Below are 16664 nucleotides of genomic sequence, written 5' to 3'. Positions count from 1 at the left end.
ACGATTCCCAGGCCAAGGAGTTTTGTTTTCATGGTGTCAGCATTGTCAGGCAAACAACTCCAGCATGTGCGGCTGCATCTGACTCTGCCTGAGCCTCCTGCTTTTCTTCTGGAGCTGCTGGAAGGGAAACTTGCTCCACATCAGCACAGCCTCCTGCTTTGGGGAGGGCTACAACTCCTGCCGTGGCTGTCGTCTCTGTTCTGTGTGCTTTCCATGACCTCTGGGTAAACAGTGACCTCCTGTCAGCCTTGAGATCTGCGCTTGCCTCTTCGGATGTCTCCAGCCCTGTCCTGGGGGTTTGGCTTTGACTGAAACACTCTCAGGATCTGATGTGGTGAAACAGTGGGATTTGTAGTTCGTGAATCCTGCCTGGCAGATCCCAGAAGAGGAGGGGGAGAGCCTCCTGTCTGTACCACTCTTCAGCTCTGCACATTCCTCAGGCTCTAGCTCCAGCTCTGGTCCCCATCCTGCCCAAGGTGAGGAGAGAACCTCCCCCTGTGGCCGTGCCTTCAGTGTGGGAACAATTTTGAGGAACTACAGAGGGTTAAACCCACATTTGTGAGCGCAGCCCAGCCAGAGAGTCACATGCACCAGGGAGACTTTGCAAGTCGGTGCTTGCAGCTCAGGGTGAGGAGAGGGAGGCAGGGGCACAGGCTGGGTAATCCCTGGTCCTGGGAGGCACAGGGGACAGAGGGACCCCATCCAGCACAGGCTGGGACCTTCCTGCCTGGGGGTGGCACAGTGTGGCACCTGTGCAGGGCAGAGTGGGACAGTGGCACTTAAAGGACAGGCAGCAGGAGGAGGAGGAGGAGGAGGAGGCTGAGCTGCATTCCCAGCACCAGGAGTGAGCTGGAGCAGGTAAGGCTGTGCTGGCTGCTCTGGGAAGGAGGCAGAAGGATCTGCTGGGTGTTTCTCTGCTCTTTAGTGAGGGCTTGGAGGCGTCCAGAAAAGAAGGAAGTCAATTCACCAGAGGGATGTTGGCATTGCATAAAGAATAAGAAGAAATTTAGAGAACACAGAGCCTGGCAGAGATGGAGAGGAGAGGCTGCTCCTCGAGGTGGCTCAGGAGGGATCAGAGGGAGGTTTAGGGGACCCAGATCCCCAAATGGGCAGTTCTTCTGCAAAAGGCAACAGAGCCAAACTGTTGCACTAAGAGGTAAAAGCAAAGCTGCTTTGGCTGAGGAGTTCCCAGCACTGGGGGAAGGCTGTTTCCCTGCTGGGGATGGCTGAGCTGCTGCACCTTCACTGTCCCCTCCTGGGGACTGTCCTCCAGAGGCCCCAGATTCTCATCATCTGAGCCAGAGAGCTTTCATTCATCCTCAAATGGATGTGTCAGCAGCAGCAACACGGTGGTTGGTTTTAATCAGGTTTTTCTTCAGTTTCTAGTCAGCTTTTTCTTTAGTTTTCTCTGTCTTTTCATTCATTGCTTCTGTCTTCTGAGGGCTTTTCTGTCTTGATTTTACACTCCCTTCTGTTGGATGGCGAAAGAGGGAAAGGAGTGAGAAAATCCAGTCTGAATGTAGGTTTTGGTGCTGGGATGTGCCCTGTGACACGCGCTGCCCATCATCCTCATGGCAGAGCTGTGCCCAGGGGAACCTCTCCTCACCTGTGCAGGTGAAGTGCAGGTGCTGTGCTCATCCTGTGTGCTCACACTCACTGCTTTGATCCTTTACGTGGGAGTTTTCAGCCCTTTCGGTTTTTTTTTTCCCCCCTGTGGTCAGAAGAATTTCTTGTGTTATTTTTCTTGCCTCCATTTACTTCTGACATTCTTCAACCAGGGACTGTCCTGGCTTTGTGCAAGGGTGTAAATACAGCCACAACCATCAGAGAAAAAAACAAACAAACAAAAAACCCCCCTCAAAAACAAAAAACAAAACAAAATAAAAAACAAAACAAAACAAAACCAACCAAACAAAAACCCTCAAAAAATACCCGTTGGAACAAGAGTTGGTGAGATTGTGAGGAATCCTCCCACCAGGAGACAGCAACAGGCTCCTGGTTTGAGCAGAAGTTAAAAAGTAAGTGGTGGTTTTGGAGAGCTGGAGTGGAAAGCAATTGAAAAGTAAACTCCAGAGTCTTCCAAGCATTTAACAGCCACCCACTGGTGCTGGCAGGAGGTTAGAGAGCTGTGTCAGCAGGGGAAAAAACACCTGGAAAACCTTGGGCACAATGCCTGCTGTGAAAACTTTCCTTGGGAGAGGGGAGAGGAGAGGAGAGGAGAGGAGAGGAGAGGAGAGGAGAGGAGAGGAGAGGAGAGGAGAGGAGAGGAGAGGAGAGGAGAGGAGAGGAGAGGAGAGGAGAGGAGAGGAGAGGAGAGGAGAGGAGAGGAGAGGAGAGGAGAGGAGAGGAGAGGAGAGGAGAGGAGAGGAGAGGAGAGGAGAGGAGAGGAGAGGAGAAAGGAAAGCAGAGCCCTCAAAGGCTTCACTGCTGCTGGGTGGGAGCTCCTGCTGGACTCTGCCTTCAGCAGATGCATTTTTCTGCCTTATCTGCCCTTCTGTCCTGTGGAGAGGATCTGTCCCCGTGTCACTGAGCAGGAGTGTCACTTACAGGGAGGGGCATTTCCACCAGCTCCAGTTTCTTCTGAAGATGATGGCAAAGAGGGTCAGCAAGGAGAAATCCTGCCTGTTCCTTGCTAATTGCTTGCAAAATGTGAATGCTGAAGGATGTCAGGATAATTTAAGGAATATTTAAGAATAATTTTTCCACCGTTCAACAAAAAGCCAAACATAAAAAGTGAGTGTGTGTGTACTGAGCTCGCACTGGCCAGCACCAGGTGCTGACATCCCCCAGGAGCACAGTCACTGCTGTTAGCCTTTATTTGCTGTCTCTGCAAGATTTGGGATGTTCTTTTTCTTTTTTCATGGCTAAAAAATGCCTCGTGGCTCATGGAAAGCAGGATCCCCAGCAAGACAGCAGTGGGAGTGCAAGTGAGGGTTTCACAATCTGCTCCCCACTCTGCTGCTGGGGTGCTGGTAGGTGCTTCCCAGCAGGGAGAGAGAGAAATGCTGAATTAGAGAGAGAAATGCTGAATTTCTGTCCAGGAAACACAGAATCCTTCAAGGAGACACACCTTCAGCATGGCCCAGAAAAGCCAAACTGGTGGAACTGAGAAAAATGAGTCCTCTCTCCTGTACTGCGAGGATGATTTCAAGGAAGGAGCCCTGCAGTGGGTGACAGGTAAGGGAGCAGCTCACTGGTAATGGGGGAGGCAGATCTGAGCTCAGTGTCCTTAAAATAACCACTGACAGATTTTATCAAAGATGCTCTGCTCTTTAGCAGCATCTCACTTGTGAAAGAACCAAAACATTGTGGATGTTTCAGCATTTTGGGAAGGGGATGGAGATGCTTTGGGTTTGGTTTTTTTTTTGGAATGCCTGATATGCAGAAATGAATGAATCAACCTATTGAAAAGCAGCCCCCTGCAAGTCCTCTCCTCTTGGCCTTTGAAGTTGAGAAATCTTTGGGAAACTTGACCTCTGCTGGGGGCAGCAGGGGAGGGGGGATTCTGCCCCTCTGCCCCTGGGCTCAGGTGAGACCCCACCTGCAGAGCTGCCCCAACCCTGGAACCAGCATTGGAAGGAGCTGGAGCTCAAGGAGAGATGCAGAGGAGGCACCAGGGGGATCAGAGGATGGAGCAGCTCTGGGATTGTTCAGATGGAGAAGTGATTTGTTTTGATCTCATTGTGACCTTGCAGTGCCTGAAGGGGCTGACAGGAAAAATGGAGGGACAGGACACAGGGAGTGGCTTCCACTGCCAGAGAGCAGGGATGGATAAATGGGATATTGGGCAGGAATTGTTCCCTGGCAGGGTGGGCAGGCCCTGGCACAGGGTGGAATTCCCAGAGCAGCTGTGGCTGCCCCTGGATCCCTGGCAGTGCCCAAGGCCAGGTTGGACATTGGGGCTGGGAGCAGCCTGGCAGCAGGCAGAGCCATGGATTTTTGAGCTCTCCACACCCTCCAGCAGGGCCCCATTTTTGCTCAAAGTGTCCCTAGGAGCAACCCAGGGACACCTGGCTGACCCTGGAGCTGCAAAGGGGAAGGAAATTTGGGTGAAGCCTTTCAGTGAAGCAGGATCTCAGCTGAAGCAGCCACTTCCTTAGCCCCAAACTCTTCCTCTTGCCGTGGCACAGCTTGTGTAAGCTCTAGGTGGGTGCCAGATGGGCTGCCTGGAGATCACAGCTCTCCTGTGTTGCTCCTCAAATCTAGGACAGGCTGTCCTCACACTTTTTAGGCTCCTGACTTGAGTGTCTAGGATCCATCTCTGATCCTGGCCCGAGCTGACACTGGAGGAGCCTTGAGCAGAGCCAGGCTCCTGGAACGCTGCTGGAGAGGGGACCTGGCTGCTGGAGCATCTGGGGGTGCTCCAGGGCAGCCTTGCCATATTCCCAAGCAATGTGATCACTGGAAAGCACTTTAGTTAATGGCTCAACTTGGTTTTGGTGGTGGGTGGGCAATGGGGTGGGGGTCTCCAAGAGGGAAATGAACCTCAGCACCACGGGGCAGCCTGAGCCCATTGTCCTTCCATGGTTGTGCTGCAGATCAGAGCACCCTGTTATCTCTGCTCACTCCTGGGATGTCTTTGGGGTTTCCTCCCTTTCTGCAGTTTGTTTCCTTCCGGGGGATCTCAGGCTGCCTCCAGAGCTCCTTAGCAATGGCCGAGGATGGTTGTGGATCAGTTTCAAACACACCAGGGTGGTTTGTGTTCTCTGCTCCCCTCTGCCAGGTGCTGCTTGGCTGTGGGATAACCCAGTTCTGTGCTCATGGTCCTTTGGGCTCTTGCAGACCCCCCTCAAGGCCGGGTGCTGCTGGTGCTCAGCATGGACAACACCTGCCCCACCTCCTCCTTCGACATGGACCTTTGTGCAGAGAAACTGCAGGCCCTCGGGGTCCAGGTGAGCTGCCCTGGGACTTAATTCCAGCTGGATTTGCATGGTTTGCATTTACACCCACGTCCCAGATGGCTTTGGGGTTTTTTGGTTTGAGAGTCACTTGTTTCAGTCCAACTTCAATCTATTCCCTGTGGGCTGGAATGAACTTGGCTTAAAGCTCTGTGAAGAAACTCTTTGAAGATAGTTTGGAGTGAATTTTGCTTAAAATTCAATCTGATAGGGCAGAGCATCTCTGGGACATCTGCCTTGCCTTGTCCTTCATCACAAAAAGGGCGTTTTCTTCCCTTGTGACTTTCCCTGCCCTCCCAGACAGGTTTTACTCACTGCAGCTGAGGCAGGAACACAAGTTTTGGGTCTGTGGCAGCTCTGTAGATGGGATTGGAGATGTCCCCTGTGTCTGGGATTGGAGATGTTCCCCGTGGATGGGATTGGAGATGTTCCCCGAGGATGGGATTGGAGATGTTCCCCGTGGATGTGGTGGGAGATGTTCCCTGGGGATGGGACTGGAGATGTTCCCCGTGGATGTGGTGGGAGATGTTCCCCGTGGATGGGATTGGAGATGTTCCCCATGGATGTGGTGGGAGATGTTCCCCGTGGATGGGATTGGAGATGTTCCCCGTGGATGTGGTGGGAGATGTTCCCCGAGGATGGGATTGGAGATGTTCCCTGGGGATGGGACTGGAGATGTTCCCTGGGGATGGGACTGGAGATGTTCCCCGTGGATGGGATTGGAGATGTTCCCCGTGGATGTGGTGGGAGATGTTCCCCGAGGATGGGATTGGAGATGTTCCCCGTGGATGTGGTGGGAGATGTTCCCCGTGGATGGGATTGGAGATGTTCCCCGTGGATGGGGTGGGAGATGTTCCCCGTGGATGTGGTGGGAGATGCTCCCTGTGGGAGGCAGCTCTGGGACACAGATTTGGGTTGCAGTGCCTCACAAGGTTTGCTCAGTCTGGTTCTGCTGAGCCGTGGAGCCCACACTGGAGGGTGGCTCTGGCTGTGTTTGCTCCTGGGCAGGTGCTGGTGGATCCATGGAGAAGGCTGATCCAGGAGGGGCTCCTGAGGCCCGAAGTGAAGCGGTACCTGCTCTACAGCTCCAGGGGCTTCCAGATTGCCATGGCCGTGGTGAGGGCACTGAGGGCTGCCAGCCTGGCACCAGGGGGTTTGGCTGGCAGCAAATCCTGGCTCTAACACATTCCTGGTGGGTTCCCTTGGCAATTCCAGCTGACAGAATTCCTGCAGGTGGAGGGCAAGGCCCTCTCTCCACCCCCTTGCTGGCTGTCTTTGCCTGGGGGAGCAGCACATGCTGAGGTGACAGTACCTACAACAGGCTTAGTTTAAAACTTGATTTTAAAGATCTGAAAGAATTCTGGTCCTGATGCTAATTTAGACCAAAAATATCAGTCAACTTTTGGTCTTATCTTTTTCCGGTGGAAGAAACTCCTCCAGAGACCCAACTATGAGCACCTGCTGTGAGGCTGGTGCTTCGCAGTGTGCTGAGGGTGTGATCAAACCCAAATAATTATTTTAATTTATTTTTTTCAAAAATATTTTTTGATAGGCATTAGACAAATCTTCTCATTTCACTGATACTGTAGGAATGGTTGCTCAGTGTTTTGAGGGGTTTGGTGCCTGTTCAGTGCTCTTGAGTTTTGTCATTATGAGCGATGCTGTGCCCTACATGTCACTCCTGCTCCTAGAAAATCTCCTGCCCAAATCCATGCTCTGGGAAGTAAAGGAATCCAATTTTCCATGACTTTAACCACCCCCCTTGAGCCCTGTGCCAGTGCCCACTGATTGAGCATTACTTAATGCTCGATCACCAATCTCTCAATTTCTGCACCAGTCTCTCAATCTCTGCTCAATCTCTTCACCACCTTGAAATGGGAACTTTCTAAATCCAGGGACTCTGAGAATTATCATCAATATGCCTCAGTGAGTGCATTCCTTATCTAAATGAAAGGATTCCATTGAAATCCTTCCTAGGGATGAATCATCATTAATAATTCACTCTTTGTCTTTGGTTAGTGGTAATTTTTTACAATAAACTAGGGCTCACTCAGTCCTTCCAGTCCTTTCTTTCCTCTGTTTAATATTTGAAACAGCTTTTGTCCTTTCTCACCCTTTGAAAAATCTCATGGGACTTAATTTATAAGGGAACAGGGACTGTTATTTTCTTATTCCTGTGACTTTTCTCACTTTCATGGGTTTGTGGCTCTCACTAGCCTCTCTATTTTTGCCCAGGTTTTCTACATCTCTCTCTGGACAAACTTTTACTCCACACTCCAGCTGTGTTCCCTGGGACATTCCTGGGGGGTCATCGTGCTGGTGACCCTAGTGGCCCTGGCTATCACTGTCCTGGTGATCCTGGTCATTGATCAGCACCAGAGGAAGGTGAGAGGAGGCTCCTGGTTGGGAATGTGGAGAGAGGGGAGCAGGGTTCCTCCCGCTGGGGCATTCTCAAGCTGCAGGCAAAGAATACAATACAGGGAGGAGGAAATACTTTTACAACACTCAGGGAAGGCAGGGGATGTTCTGCAGCCAAGGGAGGGGATAGAATGATTGAAAAGGAAGTGTTGGAGCTGCTCAGGCTGGCTCAGACCTCCTGCTGCTGGACACCAGAGAATCCCAGACTGGTTTGGGTTGGAAGAGACATTAAAGATCATCCCATCCCACCCCTGCCATGGCAGGGACACCTCCCACTGTCCCAGGCTGCTCCAAGCCCCAGTGTCCAACCTGGCCTTGGGCACTGCCAGGGATCCAGGGGCAGCCACAGCTGCTCTGGGCACTCGACCCTCCCAGGGAGCAATACCTTCCCAATATCCCATCCAGCCCTGCCCAGTATCCCACCCAGCCCTGCCCTCTGGCAGTGGAAGCCATTCCCTGTGTCCTGTCCCTCCATCCCTTGTCCCAGGTCCCTCTCCAGCTCTCTTGAAGCTTCTTTGAGCACTGAGAGGCCACAACAAGGTCACCCTGCAGACCAACCCTTGCAGAGTGTGGGTTGTGCTCCCACAGCAGCTCTGGCTCCTGCCCTGCTCCTGATGATTCCTCCTTGCACTCTCTGTTGCCTCTGGCATTGCTGGCACCATTTATTTGGCTGAAGAATAATACTGGAAAGTCTTGATTCAAAACCCAGACGGGGATTCAGAGCAAATGATTCTTCCAAGAGGAAACCAGGCAAATATGGGGGTTCAGGAAAGGAGATTGCTGGGGGAGGAAGGGAGAACATGACACTGAAATCAATTCCACTGTTTTCCTTTCAGAGCTGCGGTATATGGGATTATCCAACTGCAGTTTGGAGACTTTTGCTGTGGGTTGTGTTATTTTCCCTTGCATTCTTTAACAGCTAAACGTGAACACAGATGTGAGGCTGGCAGCTGTCAATGAAATCTTTATCAAGCACAGCATAATCCTGGGGATTACAGATGTCCTGGATGGGCCACACAACATCCTGCAAGTATCCTTTCTGCTGGAAATTGGTCAGATCCCTCCTGGATCAATGTGCCTGCTGGAGGTTGTTTGTATTGATTTGTGATCCAGAGGGGTGAGGGGTTCCTAGGATCTGGTTTGTCTCCTATGGGATGGTATGAGGAATTGGGAAGTTTTTATTTCTCCTGTAAATAGGGATTGAGATATCCCCAAAGGTGATTGGAAATAATGAGTCTAAAGGATTGAAGTGAGATTCCTTAAGGCTTACAATTATTCCTAAAGATATATTATACTTAATGTGACATTGATGATTCTGCCTATAGCCAGAGTGATAGAAAAGTTCCTATGGCAAAAAAACCAAACCAAAGCAAGAACCGCAAACAAACAAACAAACAAACAAACAAAAAAAAAAACCCAAAAAACAAAAAAACAACAGGGAGAAAACCAAACAGCCCCCAAAAAACTCTAACATGGAGAAAAACAAAATCCTCATCCTTGGGTTCATTTGCTGCTTTTCAGAGATGATTTTCTGGACTAGACAGGGATTTAGGGGAAAGAAGAGAGTTTTAAGGCTCCATGAAGAAGCTAAAGGAAGGTGAGAGAGACACAGAAAGAGGGTTGAAATACAAATGGAAAGGGAAGCTGGGGTGAAGGAGGGAAGGGGAGCACTGCAGGAGGGCAAAGTTATTCAGGAAGAGGAAATCCTTAGAAACCTGAATTCCACATTTGTAAACCTGAATTTCATATTTATTCAGGCCAGCAAAGTCCACTAGAGCCGATCCAGGGAGCCTTCACCTTGACCTACCTGTCCCAAAACTGCCTGAGAACAGCAAATAACCCAGGGATTTACAATGGCTCTGTCTGCTCCAGTGTCAGATCCATTTTAACCCTCTGGATTTTACGTTTTCCTGGATCCCTGTGCTGCTGGCAGGTGCAGCAGATGCACAAGGACACAGCTCTGGCTGCCTCAGAGCTGGCAGGACTCACATCCACAACACGCTGCTCTTGGAAAATTCTTCTCAACAGTGTCCTCAGAGCAGCACTGAGTACGGTCAGTTTTGTAAAAAATAAATGGAGTTAATCCCTAGAAACAAAGGCAAGACAGCAGGAAGGGGCGTGGGGCAGCTGAGTCGCTGTGCCCCACAGTTTGTTTGGTGTAGGGTCACTGAGATGAGCGATGGGCAATGACCCTGGGCAGGTGAGGGAGGAGGATGCTGGCTGCTCTCTGCTTCCTCATTAGCTTGGAGTTTTGTCTTAGCCCAGACCCTCCCGGCTTAAAACCAGCCCTGGGCTGGGTTATTTGGGTCCTGGCTGATCTGAGCACCCCGAGGGCACCACCTGCCTCAGCTCTGCTCCCCACAAGCCCATCCCAGCATCCACATGGATGGGAGGGGGAGGCATGGAGAGATTCCTTCCTTCACCTGCCCCTTCCAGCTGTGGTTTGTGCACTTCAGCCCTGAGCACTGCCTGCAGGCCCTGTCAGCCCACATCACTCACCTGCAGGGGACACAGGTAAGGGACACAGGTAAGGGACACAGGTAAGGGACACAGGTAAGGGACACAGGGGACAGCCTGAGGACATGAGCAGGTCCTGCCCTAAGCCTGGATTTGCTGGGATGGAGGTGGGCAAGGACAAATGAGAGTTTGAGTGCCCTGCTGAAGTTCCCTTGCTGGGCACTGGGAGCTGGGCAGACTGGGAGGTGAATCAAGTCCACCTGTCCGTGCCCAATTCAGCAGGAATTTGTCCAGATCCCGTGGAATGTGCATGTCTGGATAATTAACTGTACAGCTTTAATGATGGAAAGTCATCAGGAATGAAAGGCAAATTTTGGAAGCATGTGGCACACCTTGAAACAGCTTCCACCTTGAGCTGTCCTCCTGGAATAAGTGGGACAGCCTGGAGGAGCAGGAACTGCTGGATTGAGTTAATTATATAAAAATTATTTCCTCTTGGCCTTCAGAAAATGTTTTGCTCTCTGTGGGTTTGTAAATATCTGAGCTGCCTTTGTGGGATGAGAGGTGAGAGCCCTCTGAAATCTCCAGGCTGCTCATCTCCCTGAAAGCTGCAGCTCAGGGATGGACAGTAATTGCCCAGTTCACACAGGACATGAGATAAATCTGTTTTTAAAGACAGGATTCTCCATGCCAGGCTATGAGCGTGGGCTGGGAGCAGTCACTGGCAGCTGAGGGCAGCCAGGCCATGGCATGGACACCCAGCTCCAAGTGCCGGGCACGGTTCTCGGCATGGGAAATCCCAGGAATAAAATCCATGCAGGAGGAAATGGTGCCCTGTAAAGGCTGTGCTCAGGACACTACTGCTGCCTGCCTTTGGAGAGCCCCAAAATCTCCTTCTCTTCCAGGCAGGCTTGAGGCACAGGCTGAAGAAGCTCTGTGTGGTCATGGATGTGGCAGTTCAACCCGAGCTGGGGATGGAGGAGGAGGCTCCATGTGAAGAATCCCCTCTTTTATCCAGCAGGGTGACTCTGAATAAAGATCCTGTGACCTGCAATGAGCTCCTGCACCTCATGCCCGAGGGCCCACCCGAGGTGAGGAGAAATATCCCCCTGACAGAGGCACCAAATCACACCCCCAAGGCATCTCAGCTCCAAAACCCATCCCTGCCATGGGGGACACCACCTTTTTCTCCAGCAGAAGCACCTGGAAGCCCCCACACACCTTCTCCAGCCCTGGTGCTGCTGAGCTGTCAATGCTGTCTGAGCAGCTGGGGATAATCCTTGGGGAATTCGTGGACTGGGCTTTTCCTTGCTGGTTCCAAGGGTCCTGTTTGGAAGAAAACCTCTTCCCAGGGACCTGGTGCCCCTGTCCAGGCTGAGGCCGAGCCACGGATGAGCCCAGCCTTTGTGTCCTCCATGGAAATTTCCTTCAAATACTTGTGCCACGCTGAGCAACAAATGTGTCCTGATTCCTGCTCAGCACGGAGCTACCAAAGGGATGATTTGGATTTATTTTGCAGTTTTCCTGTCACTAAGGGAATTCATCCCTGCAGCTGAGGCTCTCTGGCTGTCTACAGGCACAAACAAGCCCGAGGAGGCAGGGACAGAGTGGGCAGGTCCCCAGGGCCACCTGCAGGCCAGCGGTCACTTGGTGTCACCCCCCCTGTGGGGACAGTGTGCCAGCACTGCCGGCCACAAGGGGATCTGGGCCAGTTATCTGTGCCATTGGCTGCTGTCCTGCTCCTGTCAGAGCAGCACAGTCCTTGAAGCAGGGAGAAAATGGTGTTTGATGTATGCTCTGCTCTGCCCATAGGGATGCCCTGCTCTGACACCTCTCTTGTCCCTCCAGGCCATGGCCCAGCAGCTCCTGGTGATCTTCAGTGGCTGCTACGTGCGGCTCCTGGTCACGGGCCGGCTCCCTCGGGCCGGGCCAGGGGGACACCTGGGCCACAGCAGCGTTCCCTGTCTCTGCCAGTTCATCCAGAGCACCGTGCTCCATCCCCACCACAGCTGGGGCAGGGACAGGTGACCAGAGGGGGCTGGAAAACACCAGAATAGAGCTGTCCCCACACACCAGTGTGGAGAGGCTGTGGGGCAGAGAAGGGAGCTGTAATTCCTTGTCCTGGCTGAACGAGTGGAAACAGGACTCTAATAAAGAGCAATAAAACCGCTCACCGTGGAGAGCTCCTGCCCACCAGCTCAGTGTGGAGGAGCTGTCCCAGGGGTCAGAAACAACCCAGGGACAGCCTGGGACTCGTTTGTGTCCAAACCCTCCTGCCACCATCACCCTTCACACAACCTCATACCAGTGAAGGCCACACCATCACTTGGGATGGCAGCAGGAGCCTGAGCCCTGGAGCATCAGGAGCTTGCATTTGGTTCTTCCCAGGGTGCAGGACAGCTCTGCTCCTTGTCCCATTGCTTCTGTCACCTGCAATGCTGAGATGAGATCCATCTCCTCCTGCCTGAGGCCCCAGCACCATCCCCTCAGCAGTCAGCCCCTAACACATGATCCCCTTATCAGTGACCCCAAACACGATTCCCTTGTCAGTGACCCCAAACAAGGGATCCCCTTATCAGAGTCCCCAAACAAGGGATTCCCTTATCAGTGACCCCAAACACACAATCCCCTCATCAGTGAGCCCCCACATTATCCTCTGATCCCCCCATGTTGCCAATGCACAATCCCAAGCACTACAGTGACACCAAACTCATTCCAGGGGAAAAACCACCAAACTCCCAACCAGCTGATTTTCATCCACCTTTACTTCAGGCTGAGCTGTCACAGGAGGGGTCAGGCAGAATCCCCCCCACATTTGTGGGGTTTGGGGCTCTGCTATCATTGATCTGTGACAGGGCAGGGTTGGGGGCACATCCTGCTGTGGTCCCTGCAGCCTCTGCTCTGGGGGTGCTGCACATCACCTGGGTGCTGACTGGGCATGGGGAAAGGGATTCCCACACACCTGAGCTCCAAAACTCCTTATTCCATCTCAGGAACTGATTTTGTCTTCACGAAAATTTTCAGAATTTGTATCAATATCACTGGGATCATGATTTGGTTTCACAGTACAAAAATCTAATTCCCTGCTGGGATGCAATGGCTCCTGCTCTTCCCCTGGTGTTCCATGGCCCATGAGTGCCAGGAGCATCTCATACACATTGGGAATCTTCTTTTCTTTCCTGCCAATTAGAAAATTCTGGTCATGAGACACTGATCAGGACATTTTCTATCAATGTCCTTCTGTGCCGAGAGCAGATACAGCAGGGATTTGCTGATATTTTCCAATCCCTGAATACAGGATTTCCAGCAAAAATCAGTGGGAAGAAATCTTTTATCGTTAGGACCTGCACTGGGTGGGTTTGATGTTTCTGGGGAGTGAGGCTGATGCTTCAGGGGGTGCTGGTAGCTCTGCTTTTACATCTGCAGAAGACAAGGATGGGAGAAAAGAGAAGGATTTGGGATTAGGCAAGGCAAAAGGTTCTGGAAGGGACAGCAAGGTCTTCTGAAAACCCCAGCTATCCTGATTGCAATTAAACACCCAGCAATTAACTGCAGAAAGGAGCTGAACTGATTTGCTCAAAGGAGGAGTTTGATTCCTCTCCCTGATACACCCAAATATCACCCCGATCTTCCTGGAGCCTCTGCAAACTCCTGGATCCCATTGCAGGATAGGAGCTGCTCCTTCCTCCTGCTTATCCTTCATAGACACTTAATCAAGGCATTAGTGCAGGGAGACATTCCCCTCCCTGTTCAGGATCCAGCTGTTACTTTAGGGGACAGGTGAAATCCTGGACATTTTTTAGGACACCCTGTGCACACAGTTCCCCTTCCTCCCCTCCCACACAGCTAATGGGGGCAGCGGGGAGGGAATGGCTCAGCCTACACCTTCCCTGGAGTCTCCAGGGCCAGCTCCAAGCTCCCGGTGTAGAGGCAGGAGGTGACAGGCACGGCCTGACCGCTGTGGCAGCTGCCCGGGAATGTTCTCCTGCTCTGGGAAAGTTTGCTCAGGAGTGACTCAGCCAAACCAGTGCAACCAGTACGGGTGGGGCAGATCCCTGCAGTGCTGAGAGTCCTCAGCTCAAAGCTGAGCTCACTTTGACAGGGAGCTTTGTCACCTGAGCAGTGCAGTCAGGCGATGCTGGAGAATTTTCCATGCCTTGGCTGGGGCAGGGAGACGAGCCAGGATGGTCCTTGCTGTACCCATCGTGCCAAACTGGGGCTCTGCTTTATCTGCAAAGTCACTGTGGTTCAAATGTGTGCTTTAAATGGGCCGGGGAGAGAAGATTGGGAAGCAAGGACAGGAATCTCTTGTTGCCAGCTCCGTGCATGGTGCTGTATTTTGGTGTTTGGCAGGGTTCTGAATAACAAACGGAATCCAGGGTCTCATAGCTCTGTGGGAGCAGGTGACATCCTCTTGTCCTCCTAATCCCACCCCAAAGCACGTCTGTCCCCTTTCCCAAAGGCTGCTGTTTGCTCCTCCCTTCTGCCAGGGGCTGGAAAGCCATTTAACAGCAAAACCCAGCGAGGAAAAATAAAGTAGGGAAGAACAGAAACTTTTGCAGCTTGGTTCTGGGAGTGCAGATGGGGAGTGTGGAGGTGCCCCCCACCCCTGGCTGAGCCCAGGTGAGCCCTGGCCCCCCTGTCCCATCAGGTTTGGGATGAGGTGTGGCGATGTCCCTGTCCCCTAAGCCCACACTTACCCTGGGGGTGCCTTTGGGATATCCCCTGTCCCCCTAAGCCCGGATTTACCCTGGGGGTGCCTTTGGGATATCCCCTGTCCCTATAAGCCCACACTTACCCCGGGGGTGCCTTTGGGACATTCCCTGTCCCTATAAACCCACACTTACCCCGGGGGTGCCTTTGGGACATTCCCTGTCCCTATAAACCCGCACTTACCCCGGGGGTGCCTTTGGGACATTCCCTGTCCCCATAAACCCACACTTACCCCGGGGGTGCCTTTGGGACATTCCCTGTCCCTATAAACCCACACTTACCCCGGGGGTGCCTTTGGGACATTCCCTGTCCCTATAAACCCACACTTACCCCGGGGGTGCCTTTGGGACATTCCCTGTCCCTATAAACCCACACTTACCCCGGGGGTGCCTTTGGGGCGCTGCCTGTGCCGGGCAGGGCGGCGTCTCCCGGGGCTCCCGGCTCCACAGGCTCCTCATCTTGCTGGCCACATAGCGGCAGGCTGGGGGGAAAAGGGGACACGAGGGACCTTTGGGACATTGGGAAACAGCAGCTACCCCAAACCAGCCTCCCCAGCCATCCCCGAGCGGCGCTGGCGGGACCCGCAGCGGAGGGAGCGGAGGGGATGGCATTTACCGGGATAACCGGGATTTGTTTCCGTGCCCGCCGTCCTGGCCGTGCTCCAAACCCCTCCAGCAGCAGCCTGTGTCCCCCCACCAGCCGAGGCCGTGACCACGCAGGGTATTTGCCCTCTGAGCTCTCTCCTCTAAGCAGAGCTTTCCTTACCGTTGATTATTACTCAGACCATTTTCCCGTGGGCTCAGCGGATCTGTCCTGTGCAGCAGCCCGGCTCTCCCTCTCGCAGGCAGCTCTGCAGTGTTGACTCGACAGCCCGGCTTCCCCCTTCCCTCCCTCCGTCCCTCCCACGGCATGCTGCTCCCGGTCACAGGCAGGGACACGGCTCAGCCTGGCGCTGTCCCCGGGATCCCTGCCCGGGAATGGATCCCTGCTCCTCCCGACAAGGAGAAAGCACTCGGTGCTGGCTCAGGGCAGCTGCTCCGGGGTTTCGCGGAGGGAAAATGAAAGAGGACCTGGCCGTGGCTGGAAGGGTTGCTGATGTTGGTTTGTGGGTGTTGGAGGAACTGGATTTGGGATGTGGGAAGTGAGCGTTGTGCTGTGATGCCAAACTGGGCTGGACAGGGTCCCTGCAGTGGGCACTGAGCTTGTGTGGGGCAGGGGTGAGGAAAGGGACAGTTCCTCTCTTTTGCTGCTGCTCTCAACACTGCAGGGACAGATGTAGGATCACAGGATGGTTTGGGTTTTAAGGGACCTTAAACATAATCCAGTTTCAACCTGTCTGCCATGGGCAGGGACACTTCCACTGTCCTTCTGTCCCCCAGTCAGACCTTCAAACCCTCTGATACCCATTGTATGGGGGAGGTAAGGGTGACATCCCAAACAGACAGAATGTAGGAAGAGAATTGTCCTTGGTTTTTCCAGGGTCTTTATCCCATTCCACTTCCAGAGCACTGATTTAGTCCCGACTAAAGCCAGTTACTGAAGAAATGCAGCTTTTGTGCATCCTTTACCAGACCTTGCTGCTGTTGGTGCTTCCCTGTGCTCCTTAATCCCAGCCAGGTGAATCCTGAAAGCTCCAGCTTTGCCCTCTGGCCAGGGCAATGTGCTTCCCTTATCTCTGATCCAGGCAGCTTGGACTTTGGTTTCCACAGCCTTGCTTTGGGATTGTGGGAGGCTGGCTGGAGATGGGGCTGATGGAGTGCAGGAATTGCCTCTGACAGTGGAATATCTCCAGCCAGGCACACTCCACACCCTCTCTGGTCTCTGTTCAGTGCTAGGTCACTGCACGCTAAAAGTTGTGCCTCCTGTGCAGGGGGAACTCCTGGGTTCAGTCCCTGCCTGCTCCTTCAGTCCCTGCCTGCTCCTCTGGTGCCACTGCTGGGCCTGGAGCAGAGCCAGGGACTGCTCTGCCCTCCCTGAACCCAGGGACACCCAGGGACAGACAGGAACAGACAGGAACATGGAGGGACAGACAGGGACACCCAGGGACAGACAGGAACAGACAGGGACATGGAGGGACACACAGGGACATAGAGGGACACACAGGGCTGAGGGCCCCTCTCAGCTGGGGCTCCTCTCCAGGCTGAGCCCCAGCTCCCTCAGCCTTTCCTGGGCACTGAG

At 53.1% G+C, this 16664-nt stretch overlaps 1 protein-coding gene across 1 annotated transcript; it reads left to right on the top strand.

Annotated features, from left to right (window-relative positions):
* Positions 1 to 408: 408 nt before the first annotated feature.
* TMEM268 (transmembrane protein 268) lies at positions 409 to 11874 on the top strand. The gene is made up of 9 exons (XM_062505725.1): positions 409 to 476; positions 3042 to 3177; positions 4783 to 4892; positions 5907 to 6014; positions 7134 to 7283; positions 8236 to 8346; positions 9753 to 9830; positions 10679 to 10864; positions 11622 to 11874. Exons 2-9 carry the CDS (start codon positions 3078 to 3080, stop codon positions 11799 to 11801), a joined length of 1023 nt encoding a protein of 340 aa, XP_062361709.1. The 5' UTR covers positions 409 to 476; positions 3042 to 3077; the 3' UTR covers positions 11802 to 11874.
* Positions 11875 to 16664: the final 4790 nt, after the last annotated feature.

This window comes from Cinclus cinclus, chromosome 19 (genome assembly GCF_963662255.1).
Source record: "Cinclus cinclus chromosome 19, bCinCin1.1, whole genome shotgun sequence".
Classification (NCBI taxonomy): Eukaryota; Metazoa; Chordata; class Aves; order Passeriformes; family Cinclidae; genus Cinclus; species Cinclus cinclus.
This window is presented reverse-complemented; position numbering and strand designations above follow the sequence as displayed.